The sequence below is a fragment of the Phyllostomus hastatus genome, unplaced genomic scaffold (genome assembly GCF_019186645.2).
Source record: "Phyllostomus hastatus isolate PE091 unplaced genomic scaffold, TTU_PhHast_1.1 phas_contig_210, whole genome shotgun sequence".
NCBI classification, from domain to species: Eukaryota; Metazoa; Chordata; class Mammalia; order Chiroptera; family Phyllostomidae; genus Phyllostomus; species Phyllostomus hastatus.
In genome coordinates this window covers 15497066-15520930 of record NW_025333737.1, presented here as the reverse complement: position 1 = coordinate 15520930, position 23865 = coordinate 15497066, and the positions used below count along the sequence as shown (strand labels likewise).

Sequence of the window (23865 nt, the reverse complement as noted above, 5' to 3'; positions counted from 1 at the left end):
GGCCTCTATTTATCTTTTTGCTGCCCAAAACAAGTGTAATTACCTGAGAACAGCACTAGCATCGCCCATCATCTGTTTGGCATTCTCTAAAAGTTCTTTGGTTATTAGGGCTTTTGAGGTAAAATGTATTAGTGGAGAGGGCCGATGGTGCAATGTCTACCTCATACCACTAGATGGCACAATTGCAAAAACATGCTTTCAATAAGATGCCCAGGTGGGTGATTACACAACCTGTCTCTGAGAAACTTCAGAAGTCAATTAGTCCATCTCTATGCCTGCAGGCAAGTAGAGGTTTTACTCACTTTTGAAGACTCACAACTATTAGCTTCCTTTAGTACTACTCATCAAGGCTTTGCATTGAGAGATCAAAGAGAGCACACTGTTCTGGAAACATAGAGCCTGGCTCTAGTCCAGTTCTGCTCCCAGGTCACATAAATACTCAGCTCCAGTGCATGGAATGCAAAGTGAGGGAGTTGATTAGATCATCTTTAATGTCCCTTCCAGCTCTCCGATTCTGATCATTTAGAGCTCAGCTAACTTCTTGCAATATCCAGCTTTAGTCCAGTTGTTTTATTTGCATCCCTATTATATATATAGAATCTTAGGTGGTAGAATCTAGCTTTTATTCAGAATAATTGTGAAGTTCACAGTAGTAGATGCTTTAGGAGATTTTTTTTTAAATCTTTCACTCATCCTTGGCTTGTGTAGCTCAGTGGATTGAGCATGGGCCTGCCAACCAAAAAGTTGCTGGTTCCATTCCCAGTCAGGGCACATGCCTGGGTTGTGGGCCAGGTCCCCAGTAGGGGGTGCAACCACACATTGATGTTTCTCTCCCTTTCTTTCTCCTTCCCTTCTCCTCTCTCTAAAAATAAATAAATAAAATCTTTAAAAAAATCTTTCATTCCATGAGTTTATATTCTTCTGGAGGAAAAATTATCTACATGTGAAAAGTGAAATTATGTTATGATTCAAAATAGAAGAAAGGACACCAGACCCTATGAGTCTAAGGATTAAGGGAGAGGTGTGGGATCAGAGCAGTAGGGGCTCAGAGGAGGAGTGGTCAGGGAGGGCTTCATGGGAGAGGTGTGGCAAACTTGGGTAAGATATAAATAGACAAGAACCCAGGGAGAGGGATTCTAGACAGGAAGCACAAAAGTGCCTTCTTCTTCACCAACTTTTAGGATTTGAGTGAAAAGAAATAAAGAAGAATAAAAGAAGAGTGAGAAAAAGAACTGACGAGTGGAACAAGGGACAAGGAGAAGGGAAGAAAGACAGAGGGTGGAGGGGTGAGTAGGGGTCATACTCTGGAGTGGTGTGCACCAATTCAGAGGTAGAGAAGCGAAGTTAAAAACTCTGAAGGTAGCCTAAGAAAGTACTCATTCTTTTCTCCCTTTGTCTTGTAGAGCCACAGAACCCCAGGCTTTCAGGGTTAGAAGGGACCTTTTGTCCCAACCCTCCCACAGGAGCCCTCTAAACTGGTTGCCCGGTGTTCACGTGAATACCTACTGCGACAAGAGACTCCCAAGGCAGTCCACCCCACTTGAGAAAAACTCTACTTGTTATTCGTCCTAATAGGAATCTGACATTTACATCCCTGAGATTTTCATCCACTGATCCTCATTTTGTCTTCCAGAGTGACACAGCAAAAGATCTAAAACCATTTCCCACGACAGAAGTGGGAGTTTCCTCTTTTCTCAGCTAAGCACCTCCCAGCAGGTGCTTGTTCTAGGCCAAGATTCTTGAATTGTTTAACATGGCCAGTTGCTATCTAACTTGTTTAGTCTTGGGGCTCAGTTCCTTCTTAATAATGTAGTATTGCATGTTAGAGTCTGGAAATTAATTTTCTCAATAGAAAAGACAGAATGGAGATGAACGCAGAGGTTGGGGAGCTGTGCAAATAAATGTCAGACTGCCAGCTTTTCCTGTTGTTCTTGGTGCTCTGAACTCCAGTACAGCCGATGTTTGTTAATTTTAACAGGAAAAAAATTCCACCTCATTTCGGACTTACGCCTTCTTGGCCTGTTCTCACAGCCCCATGCCACAACTTTTGTTCATAATGTGCTGTTGGCTACCCTTCCTTCCATCTGTTATGGATGAGAACCCTACAAAACTCTCTCTGCTCCCCTCCGTCGGCCTCTTTCCCCCTCCCCACCTGTTTCCTTGTGTCGTCGTCTGCAGTTCAGCTGTAATAGGAACAGTTTCTCCACCATAAAGACCCCTGTGGGAACATGTATGCTCTTTTTCTGAGGAGAGAATTTTCATCATATTTCCAAAGGGGTCAGAGACTCAAAAAGGGTTAAGAACCGCTGTGTCAGAGCCTTTGTGGGATCCTGTTTATCTTTCCTCGAGTGTCTGGACGTTGCATCTGCTGTGGCCAGCCTTCCTTCTGGGCTGCCGTGAGCACTGAGATAGTTTGTCTCCTCCCAGCACTCTCTTCATTTCCACCTCTCACCCAACAATTCCTTGGGCCACACTTAGGTGTAGAGAGGAAGCTCCACCTTTTAGTTTTACTTCTTCTATGGCCCCACTTTTAGCTGAATAAGGATGCCTATCAGGTTCCTCTGGATCTTGCCCCAAACTCCACAGGATCTGTCTGGGGTGCACGCCCTCCCCACCCTCGCTGGAGCCCAGGGCCCACAGGCTCACTGCGTCCCTATGGTCACTTCTGCTCCTCTGTTCATTTATCAGGTCCCAATGGCCTCCGCTGGGCTTCCTCCCTCAGACGTATGGGTTCCTTGTAGATGTGGATCTTCAGGAGAGTCAGCACTCACACGCCCACTGTCCTACCAGTTCAACTTTTCTTATAACAGCCCAGAGTCCAATGGAGATGATTCCCATCTCGCAAATGTTTGGTCATACCCAAGACAGGATGTGCACTTTCTAGAAAGTCTTAGTCATTTTGCATTTACATAAATCTTCTGTGGTACTGTTAGCGACAGACATGGTATTTTGTTACCAGGGGCCATTGTCAGTGTAGAGACAGGGAGTTGATGATATCCTTGTCTCAATTGTCTTTGTGGTGTGTGAACTTGGTCTTGGCATCTGAAGAATTGCAACAGCTCATCCCTCAGAGCTGGTCTCGGGGCTCTCTCAACTTCTCGGCCTCGGGCTTCAAAGGAGATTCCAGAAAAAGTCGCCTGGGCCCTACCCTTTCTCCCATTCCATTCCCACTCACGCTTCAGCTCTCAGCTCAGCCCCTCTGTGCTCTGCATGTGAAGGAGAAGCCAGAGGTCAAAGATCTAGCATTCAAAAGTGTGGTTACCAGTTGGAATGTGGAGAGAGCCCTTGTGTGTGGCAGTTACTTTCACAATCATTTACTTAATGCATTTTATTGCTGGTACTGCAAGTTTTTGGTTGGCTTTAGCTTTAGAATGGAGTCTGTGATATTTGCCCAGGGTCTAATTTCTTATAATGGTGGTCTAATTTCTTACGAAAGCATGTTGCCAGGTCTTTGGAGTGTATAAAGTGAAATAAGACCTGGCCCTCACCCTCATGGAATATCAGGACAGGTAGGTAAGCTAGACATGTACTGTGCACAAATATAAAGGTATCAAGTAGAAGGCAAAGGCTGTCACATAGATACTAACAAAGAAGTGGCGGGATTTTAAAGGGAGAAGCAAGGTCATTTCCAGTTAGGAGATTGGAAAAGGCTCTTTGGAGGAAGAGGAGCTGGCACTGAAGCCACGGGGGGGATTTGGGCACACTGAGGCAGTGCACAGCGGGGCTCAGAGAGCACCCTCAGGGCCAGGGTGGGTCTCCACCCACGAGCTGTGTGAACCCTGGGCAAGTTGCTCGACCTCTTCGAGCCCCAATTTCCTGATCTTTAACATCGGGAAAATAGTAGCCCTGACCCCAGTGGATTATTACAAATGAGTTAATACCTGTGAAACACTTAAAACTGCCTGGAACATGTAGTTAGGACTCAATAAATATTAGCTCTGGAGGGGAGAAGGGTTTTCTAGGGAGAGGGAACAACTCTGGGGGAAGAAGGAAAATGAAACAACTGTTATTTTGCGGGGGGGAGGGTGGAGAGAACCCTCAAATAATAGAAATATCTGGGAAACAAATGGAGAAATACTGCTTGTTGTTATTGGCATTACTGCCTTTACTGCATCCTTACGCTGTGCTAATGCCCTTCCATGAGCTTGTAGCGCATCGTCCTGTCACCCTTCCCAGCGACTCCCCCGGGGCAGGTGTGACAGTCTGCATTCTACAAAGGAGGAAACCGGGGCCGACAGAGGCTAAGTAGCTCTCATGGGACATTCAGCGAATGGGCAGAAGCCTCAGGAACCAGACCCACGTCCTCGCACTGCCCACACCTGTTTTCTTAAGCCCCAGCTGCAGAGCCCCTGCCTTTGCTGGCTCTTCCCAGCCCCTCAGCCCCACGCTCACAGTTTGTCATCTACCAAGTCACGTGCTCACTCCGGGCTTCAGTCTCCTGTTAAAGTAAAAGAGTCAAGGACGCTCTGAAAGTCCCTTCTAGCTCTAAGGGGTCTGATTTCTTCATCTCCCCTGTCCTCAAACCTTGTCTTTATTTGGCTGTTGTGTGTCACTCTGGTCACCAACTGTCCTAGTCACAGGCATGCACATGGGAAAAGAAGGCAAAGCACCGCAGTGCTTTCCCTTTAGTATAGACCTGCCAGCAGGTTAAAAAGAAAATCAGACCAGCAGGTAACAAGATCAGAGCAGAAGTCCCAAGGTGACTTGGAGTAAGGAAGGGACCAGAGCTGGGCTGTGAGTCAGAGACGCTTCCCTGGAGCAGAAGCTGAAAGACTGACCTCTAAGGAGGTGGAGGGCGCTGCTGTGGGCCCCTGCTGGGGAGGGGGAAGGAAGAGCTGCTCCCTGGTGATCCCGCACCTTTAGTTTTTTCCTTTGTAGCATCTGGGGCATCTGGTTGAGATGAATATCATGGGTCGCTGCAGGGAGAGATGGAGCAGGAAGGGAGTGTTGGAGGGGAGACAGGGAGACAGGGGAGGCAGTGAGTCACTTGGGTGATATGATTTGCAGCCTAGGTGGACATGTTACAACATTAATTTTTTCTGAGGGTTTGCACTTGTTGGGTCTTGCTACATAATCACTGTCATATTTTTTACTTTTTTTTCCCTAACTTGATAAAAAGTACAATTAAAAATTGCCACAGATATATAGGCCTGGAATATATGTCTTTCCCATGTAGCTAATTTCATGTGCCTTTGCAATTCTATCATGTGCGTGTCCCACCTTTCAGCATGCTACCATTATTTTTTTAAAGACTTTGAGAGTTTTGTCCCCTTACCTCCAAGGGTACCCATGGTCACCTGCCACAGTGTCCCGAATATCCATTAATAATCACCTTTTTGGGGGGTAGGCATTGAAGGCTCTTGGGTATGGAAAACACCGGGGTTTGGAACTGAGGACTACAACTTACCAGTGAGTGACCTTGGGCAAGTGACTCTCCCTCTCTGGAGCAGTGTCCTCATCTATGAAACGAGGATAAAAACAACACCCCTTTTGAGGGAGTTGTGCGGATTTTCCAAGGTACTATGCAGGAAGCACTGAGCACAGTGCCTGGCACATAGGTTCACTCTTACTCAGGGGGTTGCCCAGCAGAACTCTGAAGCAGCAGGAAACAATTTCATCTTGTGGCCCGGGCAAAGGAAAGTTCCAGAAAAACAGGGCATTCATTAACTAGGATGGTCCCAGTCCGAAGGTTTTACCTCATACAAAATCCTCTATTAGGTGATGGGTGTGAGGGTTCTTTGGGAAGAACCAAGACACAGGTCAGGAAGACAGATGAATGGCAGCTGTGAACAACCACCCAGAGGCAGTCACAGGTGTCTGCAGCCCTAAGGCAAGGAGAATAGAGCAAGATGGTGGGAAGGAGGGGAGTCAGAGAAGCGGAGGTGTCTCCTGCCAGGGATCCTACTCGGGGTGAAGCAGGGGTGGGCTCTCCCTGTCCTCCTCCCTCAGACCTCGTGGCTTCCAGGTCAGGTCCGAGCACTGCGGGTCTCGCTGGGTTGGAAACACCCAGAGCCACGGGGAAGCGGGACACACTGCCGGTCAGACTCTCAGTTCGAGTCATGCCCCTCTTTGTCACTCTTTCAGGGAACAGCTGGCTCCCAGGGGCACTTTGTTTGGCCTAGACCTTGGTCTAATACCCAGGTTTTTCCAGTGTGGCTGTCATATCTGGGGAGTCAGCTGGGCCAGGCTGGTAACTTCTTATAATAGCCAAGACAGGAAGTGGTCATGACCTGGAAATAGAGCAGCCCTGGCCGTGAAAGGGCAGGAAAAGGCTTCTTCTGGGAAAAGGGCCCCGGGTGCCTCCTCGAGCTAGGCGCACAGGATTCCTGGGCTCGGCCTGGGCCGTGGGGGCCTGGGGATAACTTCTTCTTTACGGACTTCCCAGTTTTATCTCAGAAACGGGAAGCCCGAGAGTGTTTCATTCCAACCGGAATTTCCTCCACGAGCACAGCAGTGCCGACTGGAAACATTTGGAGGTGTCTGGCACCCTGCACCCACACTTAGAGTAAGAAGACAGTGGGTTGTAAAGTCAGAATGACCTGCGTTTTCGGTCCCTGCTTCAGCACTTACAGTGATCTGGAGCTAATTACCCCATCTCTCCGAGCTTCCACTTTTTCACTTGTAAAGTCAGGATTCTATGCGACTCTTGTGCTGACTGAAATATGGAACGATTCTTAGCATAGTCTTTATCCATAACAACCACAAAATAAATGACAGTTAAAGTAATAATCAATCATAATAATAATAAACATAATAATATAGTCCCTTCACCCCTCCAGGCCTTAGTCTCGACCTCTGTAAGATGAGCTATTACGAGGATTAAGTGGGATGATCAGTATTTGTAAATGAGGCAATCCGAAATTCTCATACGCTGAGGAAGAGGACCCGGGTCGGTGCTTGTCCTGGCGAAGAGAAGGAAGCAGGGGGAAGGGAGCCATTCCCGGCCTGGAGGAGCCTGGGTGAGGACCCTCTCCTTTGAGCAGAAGGGTTGAGGGATTGGGGAATGGACTGGCACCGGTTCAGGCAGATTTAGGGGGCCCGCTGACTGGGTCCTGCTTCTACAGAGAAGCTGGCGGGGTGGCAGGGACCTGTGGGTACTATGGATACTGGCTACAGTGAGGGACTGAGTCCTCAGTGGGCCGGAAGACGAAGGGCTCCCAGCCCCATGGGGTTCTAGGCTCCAGGATTCCCTGGGAATGATGGTTCTTAACATTTGGAATCACAGACCCATTCGAGAAACTTGTGAAAACTATGGACCATTTCTATAGAAAACCAAACTTTTGCATATTACAGGGTTCACGAATTCCTCAAACCTCACCCAGAAACTTCAGGTGAAGAAACCTGTCCTTGGGTTCTGAAGGGATAAGGGACCCAGTGCTTTTAGGTCTTGGCATGAAAAGGGTCCATGAGCTTGGGACAAGCTGGGACTTGTCCCCGCAGCACTAGTGATGCCAAGGATCAGCCATGGGTTGGTGCAGGGTCGGGGAAGCTGACCACGGAGCTGTCAGAGGATGGTCTCCCTGCCTCAGTTTGGTCAACACTGCCCAGGGACCCAGCAACAGGCAGCAACAATGGAGCCGCGGGAATTCTGACTTGCAGGCAGAATTTGGGGATAGCCTGGAATCCAGCATAGATGAGTTAATCCTAAGAGGAAAAAATAGCTCACATTTATTGAATACTTAAAATATGCTAGTCCCTGTGCTAAATGGTGTGCATTTTTTTTTCCATTGAATCGCCATTTTACAGACGGAGAAACGAAGCTTAGTGCAGTTAAGTAACTTGTCCAGGATCATGGAACTAGCAAATGTTGGAGTTAGGATTCAAATCCCAGCCACCTGGCTATTGTGCAGATAACAGTCTCTTAAAAAGGTGAGTAAGGAGGGCCTGAGCCCAGCGGTGAGTTTAGGTCCGCTGGAGTAGGGCCTCAAGGAGGGTGACTGGGAATTTAGAAAGATACCAGAACAGGAATTCGGGGCCAGAAGCCAAGCAGCAGCTCTGTTACCAGAGTGAGACGTCAACCAGGCTCGAGGCATGGGTGGGAAAGGGTCTGGTTCGGTCCGTGAGGAGTGTGAGCAGTCCTGGCCACAGAGCTGGAACCCAGGCCTGGCCAGGTGGCACCCCGTATGCTGAGCTGGGATGAAAGACCCGCGCTCTCACGCTTCCTTTTCAGAGGAGGAAGGTCTGGCTGGTTCGGGTTCTGGGCGGCAGGGTCTGGCGTTCTTCACCTTGCATGCTCGCGGTGCTGAGCAGCACCTGGCACACGGGAGGAGCCCAATACGTGCCTGTGAATGAATGCTGAATGCCAGCGCTGTGTTCAGCCCTCCACCACACTTTGATAAAAATCTAGGAGTGGTTTCTCACACAGCTCCCCAGAGCCCAGAAATTCCAAGTTATGACATTTTTAGCCCATTTTCCTTTAAGTCAAAGGAACAGCTGGGTATTCCCTCTCTCAATGGATAGAAGAGCTTTTGCTGAATGTGTAGGAGGAGAAGATTCTGAGCCAACCCGCCACTCCATACTTAGTTTCCTTAGCCAGAGGAATGGATCACTCTGAGAGGTCTACCATCTCTCCATAAATAAAGCAAAAATAATATATTCCTCCGTGCTTTTCAGATTCCCAAGGGCTTTCCTATCCATGGTCTCAGAGACCCTCCTAATCAAGGGAGAGTGTGAGGAAGGTACAGAGTGGGGACGGGGGTGGGGAAAAGGGCAGGGAACAGAGTCATTTCTCACAGATAAAAAAATGAGTTTAGAGAGGATTTGGAGACTTTTTTCAAGACCATCTAACTAGTAAGAGGTGGGGCATGGATCTGAATCCAGAGACCTTCTGACGCTTGGTCCAAGAGGAATTAAGCATGACCTTGAAGACAAGAGGTCCAGAAAATGGCCACAAACGTGGTTCCTCCGACCTGCAGCGGTGACAATGAGGAACTGAACAGAGCGAGGCTTCCCCAGGGGGACAGACTGTTCACGAGAACACAGGGAAAGAAATTCTATTTTGCTGTCAGTCTGGCCAAGGTTGGGCAAAGGGTCAGATAATGTGACTTTTGCCTCTTAGATGGATTTTGGGGAATATTTTTTAGCTGTCATGAATTAGAGACCCCTCCATGGTCCTAACAGCTGGGGAATGTGGCACTTCAGCAAATCACAGATCCGGCTCGGGGCATGGGTGGGAAAGGGTCTGGTTCAGTCTCTCAGAGGACACTCAGACGGTCCCTCAGACGGACACTCAGAAGGTCCCCCAACATTTTTGCTTGATTAAATTAACTATCAAAGACTGTTAAGAAGATGAAAAAGAAATAGAAAGTGGTTCTTTTATTTACTGAGAGCCTATCAGGGACTATTAAAATAATAAACTACAGTCCATGCACTTGAGGATTCCACTGCCCAGTAATGGGGGAGGGGGTGGAGATAGAAAATAAGAAAATCACAGAACTTCGGCCGCTGACTATGACTAAGTGACCAGCATGGAACTTGCTCTACCACAGCAAACAATGAATGCAGACAAAATATTTGCAGAACTACTTTTGACACTGAACATAGGCAAAGCAGAATTATAAGTCTTGAGGGAAGGGAAACACATGAGGTGAGCCCTACACCTGCTGAGCTTTCGGTGGGGGCCACTTTCTGGGATACAAGGGAAGCAGGGTGGAGCCTAAGAAGTGCCTGATGGTCTCACTGAGCTGAAGGGCAGAGGTTAGAGTTCAGGGCTACTGCAGAGCTGGGAATGGTGGGGAAGGCTTTCACAAAGGAAGGTGTGGGGTATCTCCTGAAATGTGCACAGGTGTTCCCCGGGGTTTTCAGGTGAGGATGCGCTACACCGGCACATGGTGAGGCTCTGTAACTCGTAGCAGAGAGCAGCTGAGAGCCGGAGCAGATCACAGGTGGTGGACACAGGTGCTGGAGCTTCAGCCCAGTCAGTGTGAAGAGATACCACTGAACAACTCAGGGTACTTACACGATACAGAAAGTTTCTCCTGTGGAAAGGATCATATTCCCCCTGGCTGGCGTAGCTCAGTGGATTGAGCGATGGCTGCGAACGAAAGCATTGCAGGTTCGATTCCTAGTCAGGGTACATGCCTGGGTTGCAGGCCATGGCCCCCAGCAACCGCACATTGATGTTTCTCTTTCTCCTTCCCTTCCCTCTCTAAAAAATAAATAAATAAAATCTTTAAAAAATCCAAAAAAATGAAAAATGTTTAAAAAAAAAGGACCACATTCTACAATACAAAACCACACACTAAGACTAAGGATAACATCTAAAAAGACAGCAGTCCTGAAAAAAGAGTAAAACCATGCCTGACTAGATGAAGATAATGTGCCAGGAATTTAATTGCCTAATAGAACAGAACTCAAATACTCTTAGAGAGGAGACAACATAAACTCTAAAATGAATAATCCACACTGTTTAGTTATAATCTTGCATTCCTCTACATGTGAAGAAGCAGGAAACTGGGTCCCATAATTTATAAAAAGAAACATGAGTCAGAATTAGCAGACTGGAATTTTTTAATAGTGCTGTGAACATGTTTACAAACTTCAAGGAAAATGTAAACATAATGATTGAAGATACGGGGAATTTCAGCAGAGAAACTGGAACTGGAAAAGAGAATAAAGGAAAATTCTAGAATTTAGAAACACAATGTCCAAAATATTCCCTGGATAGACTTAACAACATATTAGAGATTGCATAAGAAAGGATTAGGAAATTTAAAGAGAGACTATTTAATATGCAAAACAAGGAAATGATATTTATTTATTTATCCTATCTGAGGATATGGGATATGCTTATTGATTTTAGAGAGACAGAGAGAGAGAAACATTGATATGAGACAGAAACATCCATCTTTTGCCTCCCATATGCAGCCCGATCAGGAACTGAACCTGCAACATAGGTATGTACCCTGACCGGGAATCCAACCCTCAACATTTTGGTACAGGATGGCGCTTCAACCAATTAAACCACCCAGCCAGGACAAGAAAAAATTCTAAGAAAGAACTAAGCCGTGCTGAACTGGCATCAACGAACACTGGTTGACAGGAGACCTAATGAGTCCCAGTGTGGGATCCTGAACTGGATGAATCCTGGAACTGGAAAATTCAAATACTGAAGCTAGATTAGCTAGTAGTATTGTATCAGTGTTAATTTTCTGTGTTTGATAATTATGTTATGGTAATATAAAATGTTAACATTAGGGAAAACTGAGTAAAGCAGAAAAGGTGACTCTAGTATTTTGCAACCTTTCTGTAAGTGTAAATGATTTCAAAATTTAAAAATTAAAAAGACAAAGAGAGCCCGAGGGAAAGAAAAGGGGACAGGAGTGTAAGTGGAGCCTGCCTTCCCATCACTTGAGGCAGAACGGTGGCGGTCAGCGCTGGGGGACTGGTACAGTGCGCCTCCTTAACCCTGTGTGCCAGCAGGGGACCAAAGGGTGCTGTACCTTGTTTAAAGTTACTCTGATGTATTCTATTAAGTCTTCACACAGAATAAAGGTTGTTTTGAAATAAACAAACAAGGGAAACAACAGAGGCCAGAAAACAGTGAAATCACTTCTTTAAAGTACTGGAAGAAAAACACTTGTCAATCTAGAAATCTATATATAAGAAATATTAAAAATGAGGGTGACTAGTATTCCATTGTACTACTCAGCCATAAGAAAAGATGAAATACTGCCATTTATGACAACATGGATAGATCTTGAGAATATCATGCTAAGTGAAATAAGTTAGGCAGAAAAAGTTAAGAACCATATGATTTCACTCACATGTGGGATATAAAACTGAAACCAACAATTGAATAAACAAGAAAACAAACAAGAATGCATAGACACAGAGAATAGTATGGTGGTTACCAGAGGGAAGGGAGCGGAGTGGGAAGGAGTGAAGGGTAAAGGGAGTCATATGATGATGCAAGAAGATTCGACTTTGGGTGGTGGGCATACAATGTAATATACAGATGCTATATCATAGACTTCTACACTGGAAACCTATATAATCTTGTTAACAAATACTTTCTGGACATACCTCATATACACATACATATATGTATACATACACACATACATATGTGCATATAGGCACATATGCATGCACATGTGTGTATGGTCTGTCCAGAAGGTATCTAGCCATGTAACATGAAAAATAGAGACACTTATTGAAGAATATACAAGACACAAGAAACATTGTATATAGGACAATGACACCTTAGTCCCCTTCAAGGTAGACACCTTGGGACCTCACATAGTTCTCGCAATGGCCATCAGCCGCTCTGTCATATTTTCCTGAATCTCATCAATGATCTGAAATCTCTTCCCTTTCAAAGGTGATTTTAGTTTCGGGAAAGGCTAGAAGTTGCAGCCAAATCTGGGCTGTAGAGGGCCTGAGTCACCTGAGTGATTTGATGTTTCACCAAAAAACTCTGCAGGAGATGTGATGCATTGAGTGGGTGCACTGTTGTGATGAAGCTACCAATCACCGGTTGCCCATAGCTGTGGACTTCTGAATCATCGGAATAATTTCCATGGAGGAATGAATGTTCAAGCTTAATGTACAATGTGATGCAGATTTGTTGCTCTACTCTCTCAGTCACTTTGAATGTGATGCCACACAGTACACATGCTCACTCATGGGCACCTACCACCCCCACTGACTAGTACAGTGAAGTTGTTATTGTTCACACTTGCACATTCCAATCCATTTTCCTTGACTGCCAGGTTACATCAATATTGGCAAACTGTTCTCATTATGTTAACAGTGGCTAGACTTTTTCCAGAAAGACCTCATATATGCATATATACACACACACATATATATGTAATAAGCAAAAAAGTAATTACCTCAGCAGATATGTAACCAGGCTATGTGATTTGGATTTTGCTCAGGGGCAATGCAGTGCTGTTTAAATGGCTTCTGGCCTAGAGGCTCTCCACCAGCTAGGGGAAGTATGGGAAGTATGTGGACCTAGAGGCTCAAAGCCCAGGTTATGAAGCTCAGGTACGCTTTGTGGACTGGCTCTTCCTCTGCCCCCTTGCAAATTGCTAGTGACATTTCCACTGATGAGTGTTGCTGTGATGTGTATCCTAGCTTTGAAAAGTCTGAGGAAAGAATGTCCACCTCTGTGGAGTGTGGGGCTGGAGGACAGGGGACATCAGATGAGATTACGTGAAAGACAGGACATCTGAGAGGTTTTGAAAGATAAGTGGAATGTTCCAAGTGGAAAAAAGAAGTTAGATTTGTCAGATAGAAAGGCATGAAATGTTTGGGAAAGCTATCTTCCTGGCCTAGGGTGGGAGATGAGGCAGAGCTGAGTCAGGGCCAGTCTTCAGGCATCTTGTGTGTCTCAGGAGCAGGCTTAGGGAAGCTCAGGGGCAACCTGAACATTCTTTTTTTTTTTAAACATCAATATGTGGTTGCCTCTCGCACCCCCCCCCCCCAATTAGGGACCTTGCCTGCAACCCAGGCATGTGCCCTGACTGCAAATCAAACTGGCGACCCTTTGGTTCACAGGGCAGCACTCAATCCACTGAGCCACACCAGCCAGGGCAGCCTGAACATTCTATGGGGGCCCAGGAGCTGGAGAGACTTCCAGATCCTCACTGAGGCCTTAAGCTTTGTTTCAGAGTTACTCATTCCACAGCCTGCAGCAGCCCCAGCCACTCCCTGGTGGCGTTCTGCCTCACAGGACTACTAGCATTTTGCCTCTTTGAGCTTCCTGATGTTTCTCATTTGGGGAAGATCTGGAGACCAAGAGGAAGGATTTGCAGGGCTGGGGTGGGGGTGAGGAAAATAGGATAAAGCTCAGAAGACTAGGACTTTGAGTTTGCAGAGAGTATACAGTAGTCACCCTTTATCCATGGTTTAGCTTTTCCTAGTTTCAGTTACCCATCGTCAAGTGTGGTGCGATATCAATATTGAATGGAAAATTCCAAAAATACAGAATTTGTGAGTTCGAAATTGGGTACAGTTTTGAGCGGACCTCCAGGCCTCCGTCCCAACAGGAACGTGAGCCATCCCTTTGTCCAGGCTGTGTTGCGCTATTGCCCACTCTTGGTTATCAGGAAGATGGTGACATTATCACAGCGCTTGTTTTCAAGTAACCCTGATTTTACTTATTAATAGTCCCAAAGTGCAAGAGTGTGGTGCTGGCAATTTTGATATATCAAGGAGAAGTCATAAAGTGCTTCCTGTAAGTGAAAACTTATGTATATATTAAAAACAAAAACAAAAACAAAAACAAACAGTATATACAGAGTTTGGCGATATCTACGTTTATGAGCACCCACCTGGGGACTTGGAACGTATCCCTCCGTGTGAAAGGGGTGAGGGTGGGGGGACTACTGAGCTGTGTCCTAAAATGTTCCTCAGATACTTGTGTGAGCAAGAATTTGCAGGGAGAGGCCTTTATGGACATCATCACTTATACAAGCTCGAGATGAGATTTTGTCCTCAAGAGACCTATCGTCTACCTGGAAACTGAACTAACCGAAGAAAAAATTAGTGGCTAGTAAAGGACTAAACCAGTGACTGACACAGTAGGTGTTCAGCAACTATTTGTCAATTTAATGTATGAAAATGTCAACGCATGACACACAAAGGCCACAGGCAAAGAGCAATGCAGGTGAAAGAGAAAGCCACGTGGGTGTCTCTGAGGGTGTGGGACTCGATCAGAAGAGGGGCCCCATGTCCTGGCGTTTCCAAGCACACCAAGGGCGTGCGCGCGCGGGGCCCCTGGGATCAGATGTCTGCGGAGGATGTGCTTGGCTCAGGGGCTCGCTCTGGTCCCAGCCGCGTCTCGCCTGCGGATCGGTGTGGTGGGAGGGAAGGCGCGGTTTTCCACCGCCCCCTCTCCGACTCAGGGTCCAGAAAAGGGCCCTAGGGGAGGAAGCGCAAGTCCGTGGCCCGCCCCGTTGCGTCCCACCCACGGTGTCCCCTCCCCTCCGGCTGCGGGAAAAGCGGCCGCGGGCGCTGCTGCTGGCTGTGGGGCGGGCGGGCGCGGCCGAGGCGGAGCGTGGCGGCGGGAGGACAGGATGCGAGCGCGGCCGCTCTGGGCCGCGGTGCTGGTGCTGGGGGCGCTGGCGGGCGTCGGCGTCGGAGGTGAGTGCGGCTCCCCGCGGCGGGGACCCGGCTGTCCGGCGATCCGCGCCGCTCATCCTGCCGCAGCCAAGTTTTCAGACTTGGAGCGGGACAACCGGGCGGGCGGGTCCTGCGCGGCTGCGCGCGGAGGGAGCGGGGCCAGGCTGAGGCCGTCGGAGCCTGGAGCTGGGGACCTTCCCCGCCCCGCAGTGGCGGGGTGAGGGGCTACCTAGGGGCGGGGTCCTGCGGGACGCTCGAGCCGTTAGCCGGGCTAGGCGCATCCCGCCGGGCTAGGCGCATCCCGGCGGCCTCGACGTGTGCGGTGCGCGGAGCCCCGCGTGCACCCCAGGTGCGCTCATCACAGGTGTTCTGGCCCGTGGGATGGAGACCGGCCGTGCAGCCGGGGCGAGCTTCGGCTCCCCGGGGCTGCTCCCCGCCTCGGCGGGGGCGTGTGGTTGTGGTTTCTCAGATGGGAGTGAGCGCGCGCGGGTTTGCCAGTTCCTCGACATTCCTCTTTTTTCTTTGTTACACTTTCTCCGTTTTCTTTTCTTTCTTTCTCTCTTTTTTCTTTTTTTAACTTGGTGGCTCCCTGCGGGAGCGATTCGGAGAAGAATGAGGACTCTGTTCCCGGTGGTAGCGATGCCTCTGCCTCCGGTACAGACCTCACATTCGAAGTATCTCCAGGGTGTGCGAGGAGCCACGCCAAGGGTCCCTGAAGCTGGCGTGGATCCCTGGCTTTGTCTCTCCTGCTTCTGCACACGCTGTCAGCGGCCAAGGCAGCTGGCATTTGGCCTCATTGGTGCTGGGGAGGGGCAGAGCGCAGCGCAGCCTGGGGGTGCTGCCCGTGGTTCTCCCGGAGCCCCGGTGAGCTTCCCAGGGAGAACGCTGGCTCCTAGTCCTCCGGGGTCTTCCCGTGCAGAGGAGCACAAGTGTCCATTTACATACTTGTAATCAGACAAGTGGTGCTCAGTGTAACAATTCAGACCCTGCAGAAAGTGTTCTTTTAAAGATTTATCAATAAGTCCATTTCAAACGGCTATTCAGAAATACTTTGATGACTGCCTCAAGATGTGTGTGTGTGTAAAAAAGATTATACAGGACAAGGCAACAATACCTCTTTCAAAGATCCCTTTTTCTGAGATATGATTGACATACGAAGAACTATATATTTAATGTATAAAAGTTGATGAGTTTGAAAAGAAGTATATACCCATGACATCATCAGCACATCCTGTGAACCATGATCTTCACAGAGGAGTTACAGAGGAGTTGTTATTGCTGAAGCTTCCCATTTGATAGAAGCTCAAATAAGTCAACTGATTTCTCTAGGCTGCAGTGAGCACCTAACGAGCATGGCACAGAAACAGGAGTCTCCAGCCTCCTGCCCTGGGCGTTGTTAGAGCCTTGCTTCAGACGCTGCCTGCTGTAGACAGGCCAGGGGAGAAACACAAAAGGCCAACTCAGCTGTCTTATAAAGAGCCTGCTCTGTGAACTTAAACCATTTTTTTCTTTTCCTTTCACATCCACAGCTTTGTGATTTTCTGGATGATTTCTGAGTCTAATCACTATATATATGTATATAGTGATTTTATATATATATACAGTTTAGAAGTAAGTATAATGAAGTAAGAACAGATAGAGCCTAGCGTGATTCATGGCTCAATATCAGTGTGGGTGAAGAGTGTACATTATTTTGGTGTCTTTCTCTCCACCCCTCAGCCTTAGTGTATCTTTTGTTGATCTCGCTTACACACTTGTCATGATCCATGTAGGATTCTGCTGCATCAACATCTAAGTTTGAGTTCAATATCTGGTAGGAGATCTGTCCACAGATGCATGTGATTTCAGCAGTGGTGACTGGTTGTGCTGAGCTAGTCCCCAGGGCCCCTCCGAGAGGTAGAGTGGAGTAGTGTTTAAGATCATGGGCTCTGGAGCCAGACTTCCCAAGTAAGGAGCCTCCAGTACAAGCAGACCTTTCATATTTAAACCGCCCCCCCCACCATGCCAGTGTGGGTGGCTGGGTTGCAGGTGTTATCAGACCCCTGGGTGGTAGGTGGCAGGTGGTAGGATGAGAGTCGGAGAGTTACGTTGGGACACACAGTGTTGAAGGGACAAAGAAAGGGCTGGGTTTGGATGGCAAGGAGACACTGCCCCAGAATGGTAGAGTCTGGAATGGGGAGAAGTTGGTTGAGGGTAGAATTGAGTTTTGGGATTTATTCACATAGGTGGTCTTTTTAGCATCACTCAAGAAGTATTGGGTTTTGTGGCTTCTCCATATGTAGGTTTTTATTCTCACCTGGGACCTAATGGGTAAGGAGTTTTGTTTGCTATCACCAGCTGAGTTGATTAGTTCTGAGCTGAGGTGCTGATTTCTCCTCCTGAGTTTATGGTTCAGAAACTGGACACCTGAGTCCTCTGCAGCAGCCCTCCCGGCCAGAAGAGACACGGGCAGAAAGCTTGTTGACTGGGGAACCAGCTGCTGTGGTTCAAAGCCATTTTAACTCATTGGCCGTGGGACCTTGGGCAAGTTACTTAATCTCTTGAGTCCTCAGTTTCCTCTTCTGTAAAGTGAAGAAAACAATACTTCTATGATTATGCTAATTAAATGAGATAAAGGCACAAAATAACTATTCAATAAATGGCAACTACTGTTGTCATTATTCTTGCTATCTGTGGTATCTGCTATGCATGGGAGGCGAGAGCTGTCGCTGCTTCATGAATGTGTGCAATCCAGGCTCCCAGGATGAGACAGAGGGGGTCCCTTTTCCCACACCTGTGTAACAGGGAGCTGCTTCTGATTTCAACCATTCCCTCTCAGTGGCTTGGCATGTCTCAGCCACTGTGACCCATCAAAACCCCACAGAACAGGCCAGGGAGGAGAGAGGCTTATACATTTGCTTTGTCCATGAAAAAACTTTAAATCCTGTCTCTGGCTAAAGGGGAAAGTAAAAGATATCCACAAGATTTCAGATTCTGTGAGAAGGACATGGCTATTTGGTCAGCATTCTGTGCCCAGTGCCTGGCACGTAGGCAGCAACATAAATACCTATGGAGTGCTAGGAAAAAGCATCTAGAGGTGGTGTGCTTCACTTTAAGAAACTCAGTAGTGGAATATCTGCCTTCATTCACAGAAGGTCCTCAAGTGCCCCATCTGGGCATTCTGGAGGATAGTAGAACGCAGCCAAGACCATGAATTCTTCCAGAATTTGGACCTTTGCACTGTTGCACCATTTAGACCTCTGATCTGAGGGTGCTGGAAAGTCAGGGGACCTCTCTGAAGTGTCTGCATCCCCCCCTTCCTGGAGGAGACAAACAGGAGAGCAGAGTTCTCCTTTATCTCCCTCAAAATTGTGAGTGCAGGTGGCAGAGGTCTCCTGGGGACAGCATATGATGGGGCCAGGAGGCAACAGCAAGGAGGGGGAGTCTGGATATGACTCTGGAATTTCCTAATAGAAATTCTTCCTCTGAAACTCCCCACCCCACTCGGGATCTCTGGTTATCATCCCCTCCCAGCTCTAAGAATCCTGCTGCCCTTGCTGGCAGGAACAGTGAGGAAGCATGCCCACAGGAGCCGCAACTCATGAATCAGCAGACAGATAATTAACTGGGGAAATGACTGGGCAGCTTCAGGGATAAACCACTTGAGTTGACCCAACCCCCTCTGCTGCCTGTCGTCTCCTTCACCCCATCTCCCCTTCTCCCATCTCCTGAACCCTGACCCCTCCTGCAGGAAGATCACTGGGCCTGATGGAGCTCAGGTCACATGTGGAAATGCAGGTGGGAGCAGGGAAATCACACTGCCTATTCTCCCTGTGTAAAATGCTAGTATTTATTTAAATATGAAACTCTCCAGCAAAACAGTTGATAGAATCTGCCTTTCTCTCCATGCACACAGTTATGTCCAGGAGCATTCTCTTTTTTAAAAAAAGTTAAGTTTATTGAGGCATAATTTACATACAGTAGAAGTAATTCTTTTTAGGTGGATAGTTCTATGAATTTTGACAAATGCATGCATTCAAATAACCATCACCATAATCAAGATGCAGAATATTTCCACCACCCTAAGCAGTTCCTTGGAGCTCCTTTGTCATCCGTTCTCTTTTCCCATCTTTAGTTCCTGGAAACTACCGATCTGTTTCCTGTCCTTACAGTTCTGCCACTTGCAGCATGTCGCGTAAACGAAGTCATACAGTATGTAGCCTTCTGAGTCTGGCTTCTTGCACTTAGTATGAAACATTTGAGATTCCTTGTTGTTAGTACATGTCAGGAGTCCGAGAGGTTATCCACGGCTACTCCATCTTCCTCAGGTGCTGAGCTAGTTGCCCTGAAAGGATGCTTCCAAAGAGCACTACATCCATTAAACCTGGATCCAACCTCTAATTTCTAAATTTTCTAATTGGATAGATGCATTGGGCCATGCAGTTTAAGCCATTAGATTTCCCAAGTGCTAAGTAGTAATATCTTCAGGATATTGGAGAGAGTTTTACAGCAACCAGCACTTTTATTATTCTTGATCCTAAAAGCAATGGCCAGTTTGTGACCAAATATGGTAAGTCCCAATTCTTGGAACCAAAAGCAGTTAAGTAAACCTGGGGCTTTTCTACCTTTAAACAAACTTCCCATTGTAAATCTTCTGCTTGCTGTTGTGTTCCCACACAAAGACCATTCCCTCTTCCTCTCAGCATTTCTCAGTTCAGTTAGTGAAGACATTCAGACATTCAAGGAGAGAATGAGATGGTATGTGCTCATTCTGAGAAGGTCAAGCATCGAAGAGTGAAATGGCTGGTTCCCCTCCGATGCTGTCCCTCCCTCGTGTCCACTAGTGCTGGGATGGGGGTTCTATTCAGATCTTCCCTCTTGCACATATAATTCACATGTGTATATGTATTCCTTATACTCGTATAACATTTTTAAACATACAAAAGCCACTTCCTTTCATATAGAAAAAAAAACACTTCAGTGTGAAAAGAACTGTGGGTCTGGAATTGAGAAACTTGTATTTGATTCGTGGCTCTACAGGCTTTTCCATCAATTTGCTGGCTGACTTTGAACAAGTCGTGTTACCTCTGGGCCTCAGTCTCTTGGTGTCTCAGGGCCTGACAGTGGGCGGAGGAGATGAAAGGAGAGACTTTGGTTTGCTGCCGCCTCTCCCTACCATCAGCTGGAGAAGTTTGCCTTTAACTGATTAATAACATGAAATTTCACGTAAGGATTTTTGGAGGGAAATAAAGGAAGGTCTACAGCTAAAAACATGCTTGAAAAACTTCATCCTAGAAGACAGCTTCAGAAGTTTAGGAAAAGGCACATTTAGTAGCCACTGTAAAGGTCCATGTAGTCAACTCAAAATCTCTTTGCTAATGGAATTCTTGGAGATTTTACACACACACACACACGCACATGCGCGCGCGCACACACACCATATTTTGCTGTGTATAATGCATACCCATGTTTTTGGCCCGAACTTTCAGGAAAAAATATCTTTTAATGTTTTAATTCAATTATTTATTTATTCATATTTAGATACTTTTTTGTATCATAAAGGAATCTTGGCATTTATTTTTTTTTAAGATTTATTTTTTTAGAGAAGGGGGAAGCGATGGAGAGAGAGAGGGAAAGGAATATCAGTGTGGGTTGCCTCTTGTGCACCCCCTACTGGGGACCTGACCTGCAACCTAGGCATGTGCCCTGACTGGGAATCGAACTTGCAACCCTCTGGTTTGCAGGTTGGCACTCAATCCACTGAGCCACAACTGCCAGAGCAGAATTTTAGCATTTATTTTTGACTGTGTTATGGTACAAGAAATTTTATGTAACAAATAATTACAGAACACAAGAACAGATACAAGGTATTTCAGGTACTACCCATGTATAATGCACATCCTTATTTTTCTCTCAAAAATTTGGGCAAAAAAGTGCATGGCCAAATACGGTAGTTATTTATCATTATTGTTATTTCTCAAGCAGGATCATCCATAATAGGATCATTGCCACTTAATAATATACACTAGACATCTTTTTATGTCAGTTTATGACTTCCCATTATTCATCCCAAGACCTATAGCTCTAATCAGAAGACTTAGTCGGATAGATAGACTGAACTTTCCTAACCAGTTCCCTGTAGGCAGACATCGAGATCATCCCCAGTTACCTGCTACTACAAATAAAACTGCAGGCGGTAGCCACGTTTATCACGATGCCCCTTTGTTCAGCTGTTTCTATAGGCTGAAATTCTTGAACTAAAGCTGCTGGGTCAAAGGACGTGAATATTTTAAATTTAAAATTTTAATAGGTTTTGCCAAATTGTCCTCCCAAATGGTGCGACCAATCTGCCAAGTTGTGGGGGAGGACTGGTGACGGCTGTCCGTGCCCACAAGGCGTGAGCTGGAGGAGGGAGAGCAGCGGAACTGCACAGCTGATTGCCAAGGAGGTCACCGGCAGGGCGCCGCCGGGCGGGGCCTCACGCAGAGCTCAGTGCAAGCTTGCCTCTTCTCTGCCTTCGCTGAATCAGATGGGAGGTGGGGCCTGCACCGATAAGATTTTCTAGAACTTGAGACGCAGTGTTTGAATCAAACATCAGTTTGGCCACTGAGGATGTGGAGAAAAAGCAACCCTCGTGTAGACTGGTGCAGGCACTCTGGACACCAGTATGGAGGTTCCTCAAAAAATTAAAAATGGAACTACCTTAAGGCTCAGTGTTTCCACTTATGGATGTATATGTAAAGAAACCCAAAACACTAATTTGAAAAAGACAAATACTGTATGATTTCATTTACATGTGGAATCTAAAGAACAATATAAGTGAATAAAAAAACCCACAGAAACAGACTCATGGACACAGAGAACAGACTGCTGGTCATCAGAGGGGAGGGGTGTTGGGGGACTGGGTGAAAAAGGTGAAGGGATTGAGAAGCACAGATTGGTAGGTACAGAATAGTGACAAGGATGTAAAGTACAACATCGGAAATACAGACAAGAAGGCTGTAATAACTACGTGTGGTGCCAGGTGGGTGCTGGAAATATCAGGGTGAACACTTTGTAAAGTATATGGTTGTCTAACCACTATGCTGTACACCTGGAACTATTACAGAATAATATTGAATGTAAACTGTAGTTGAAGAAAAGAAAAAAACTATCAGGCCAGTAGGAAGAAATGGACCCTTATTCATTGTCTGAGGGGTCTTCGGCCCTGGGAGGCTAGGCTTCCGAGAGCACTGGTCACCCTGTTGATGCTTTCTGATTGGAATATAAACTTTCAGGGCTGGCAGCACCTTGAAAGTCATCTAGCTGAACACCATTTGTTTTACGGAGAAGCAGAAAGAAAGGCCCTGCAAGGGGAAGTGACCATAGTTTAGTGGCATTGGTGGGGTCTGTCCCTGGGGGCTCCTGTCTGCCGACCAGTGATTTCTTCACTGTGTCCTATTATAGACAAAGGGCTCTCTCTTTTGTCTGACCCTGAGATAGAGAGGAGTGGGATGGCCATTTCTAGTGCAGGAAGTGATTAGAGTAAAGGTAAGGAGGGAAGAAACCAGCACTTACTGAGTATCTACTATGGATGGTTCTTTCACATACGTTACCGCATTCAAACTGAACAACTCATGAGATAAGCATTCTGTCCATATGTGGTAGCATGGGGAAGAGGAAGCAGCTGCCTGAGGTCTCTGGTGTTTAGCTGATGTGGCTGGGTTAGACCTGGTATATATTAGGGAACAATGATAAGTTCTCAAACAAGGATGTGACCGAGAATCAAAGAGTCACTGGACCTCCCAGAGAGCCCCAGGGAGATGAAGGTCTGAGGTTGCACCAATTTAGATGGTAAACGTGGCTTCAGACTTGTCCTGCCTGCCAGGGTCTGTATGCTTTGCCCACTACTCCCACTGTTCTAGACACGATGAGTGTGTTCATTGTTCCATGACCTCTGCCCTTACAGTGTTTCCCAGGGGCTGGTGTTAGCACAACCATACAGAAGACAGGACTCTATCTGAGGATGGGCTTTATGGAGTGTTCAGCACATGGCTATCTAACTAATCCAGTTGAAGATGGTAACCAGACATGATCTGGCTTCGCTTACAAGGGCAGGGTCTACTGGCTAAAGGGTCAGCAAAAGGGTATAACCAGTGATCAAAACATCTGAACTTTGTCCAAGGAGATTTACTTGCTCAGGGCAAAATCCTTCCCATCTTTCCATCATGCCTCACATGCCATTCATCAGCGAGTCCCCAAACATATCTGGGGTCTGACCACACTATCGACACCACTACCATCCAGAGCCCCTGTTGCCTGGATTATTGTAATAGCTTCCTAATTGGTCTCTTTCTGGTCTTGCCCCTCACCCCCAGTAGTTAGGATGATTGATCTTTTTTCTGCTCACTTCTGCTCAAACTCCTCCGTGGCTTCCCACCACATGCAGAGTGAAAGCCATCCTCCCTACCATGGTGACAGTTTCCTGGTATTACTTACGGTCCCTGACTGTACCTCCAACCCCCTCGGTGCCTCTCTCCTCCCTCCCCTCTCTTCCTACTATTTCTTTAGGAGGCCGTGGTCCATCTAGCTCTTGCCATGCTCTTTTCTATAATCTTATCCCCTAGATTTTCCCGTGACTTCCTTCTCTATGTCATTTTCAGATGTTAACTCAGAGAGGTCTTTCCTGACCCCTTTCTCTAAAGGAGACTCTCTCCTCTCATTCCTTTATGCTGCTCTATTTTCAAACAGTGGCATTGGTGGGGTCTGTCCCTGTACTTTTTGAAACGATAGTTTGGTGGTGTATGTTTTTGTTTTCATCTTCCTCATTAAAAT

The 23865-nt window shown here is 46.8% G+C and overlaps 1 protein-coding gene across 1 annotated transcript in view; it reads left to right on the top strand.

Moving 5' to 3' along the window:
- Positions 1-14937: 14937 nt before the first annotated feature.
- ITGB3 (integrin subunit beta 3) overlaps positions 14938-23865 on the top strand; it is a 45586-nt gene continuing 36658 nt past the window's right edge. The window contains exon 1 of the mRNA XM_045836704.1: positions 14938-15093. Coding sequence (XP_045692660.1) covers positions 15027-15093 — 67 coding nt within the window. The 5' untranslated portion in view covers positions 14938-15026. The remainder of the gene's footprint in view (positions 15094-23865) is intronic.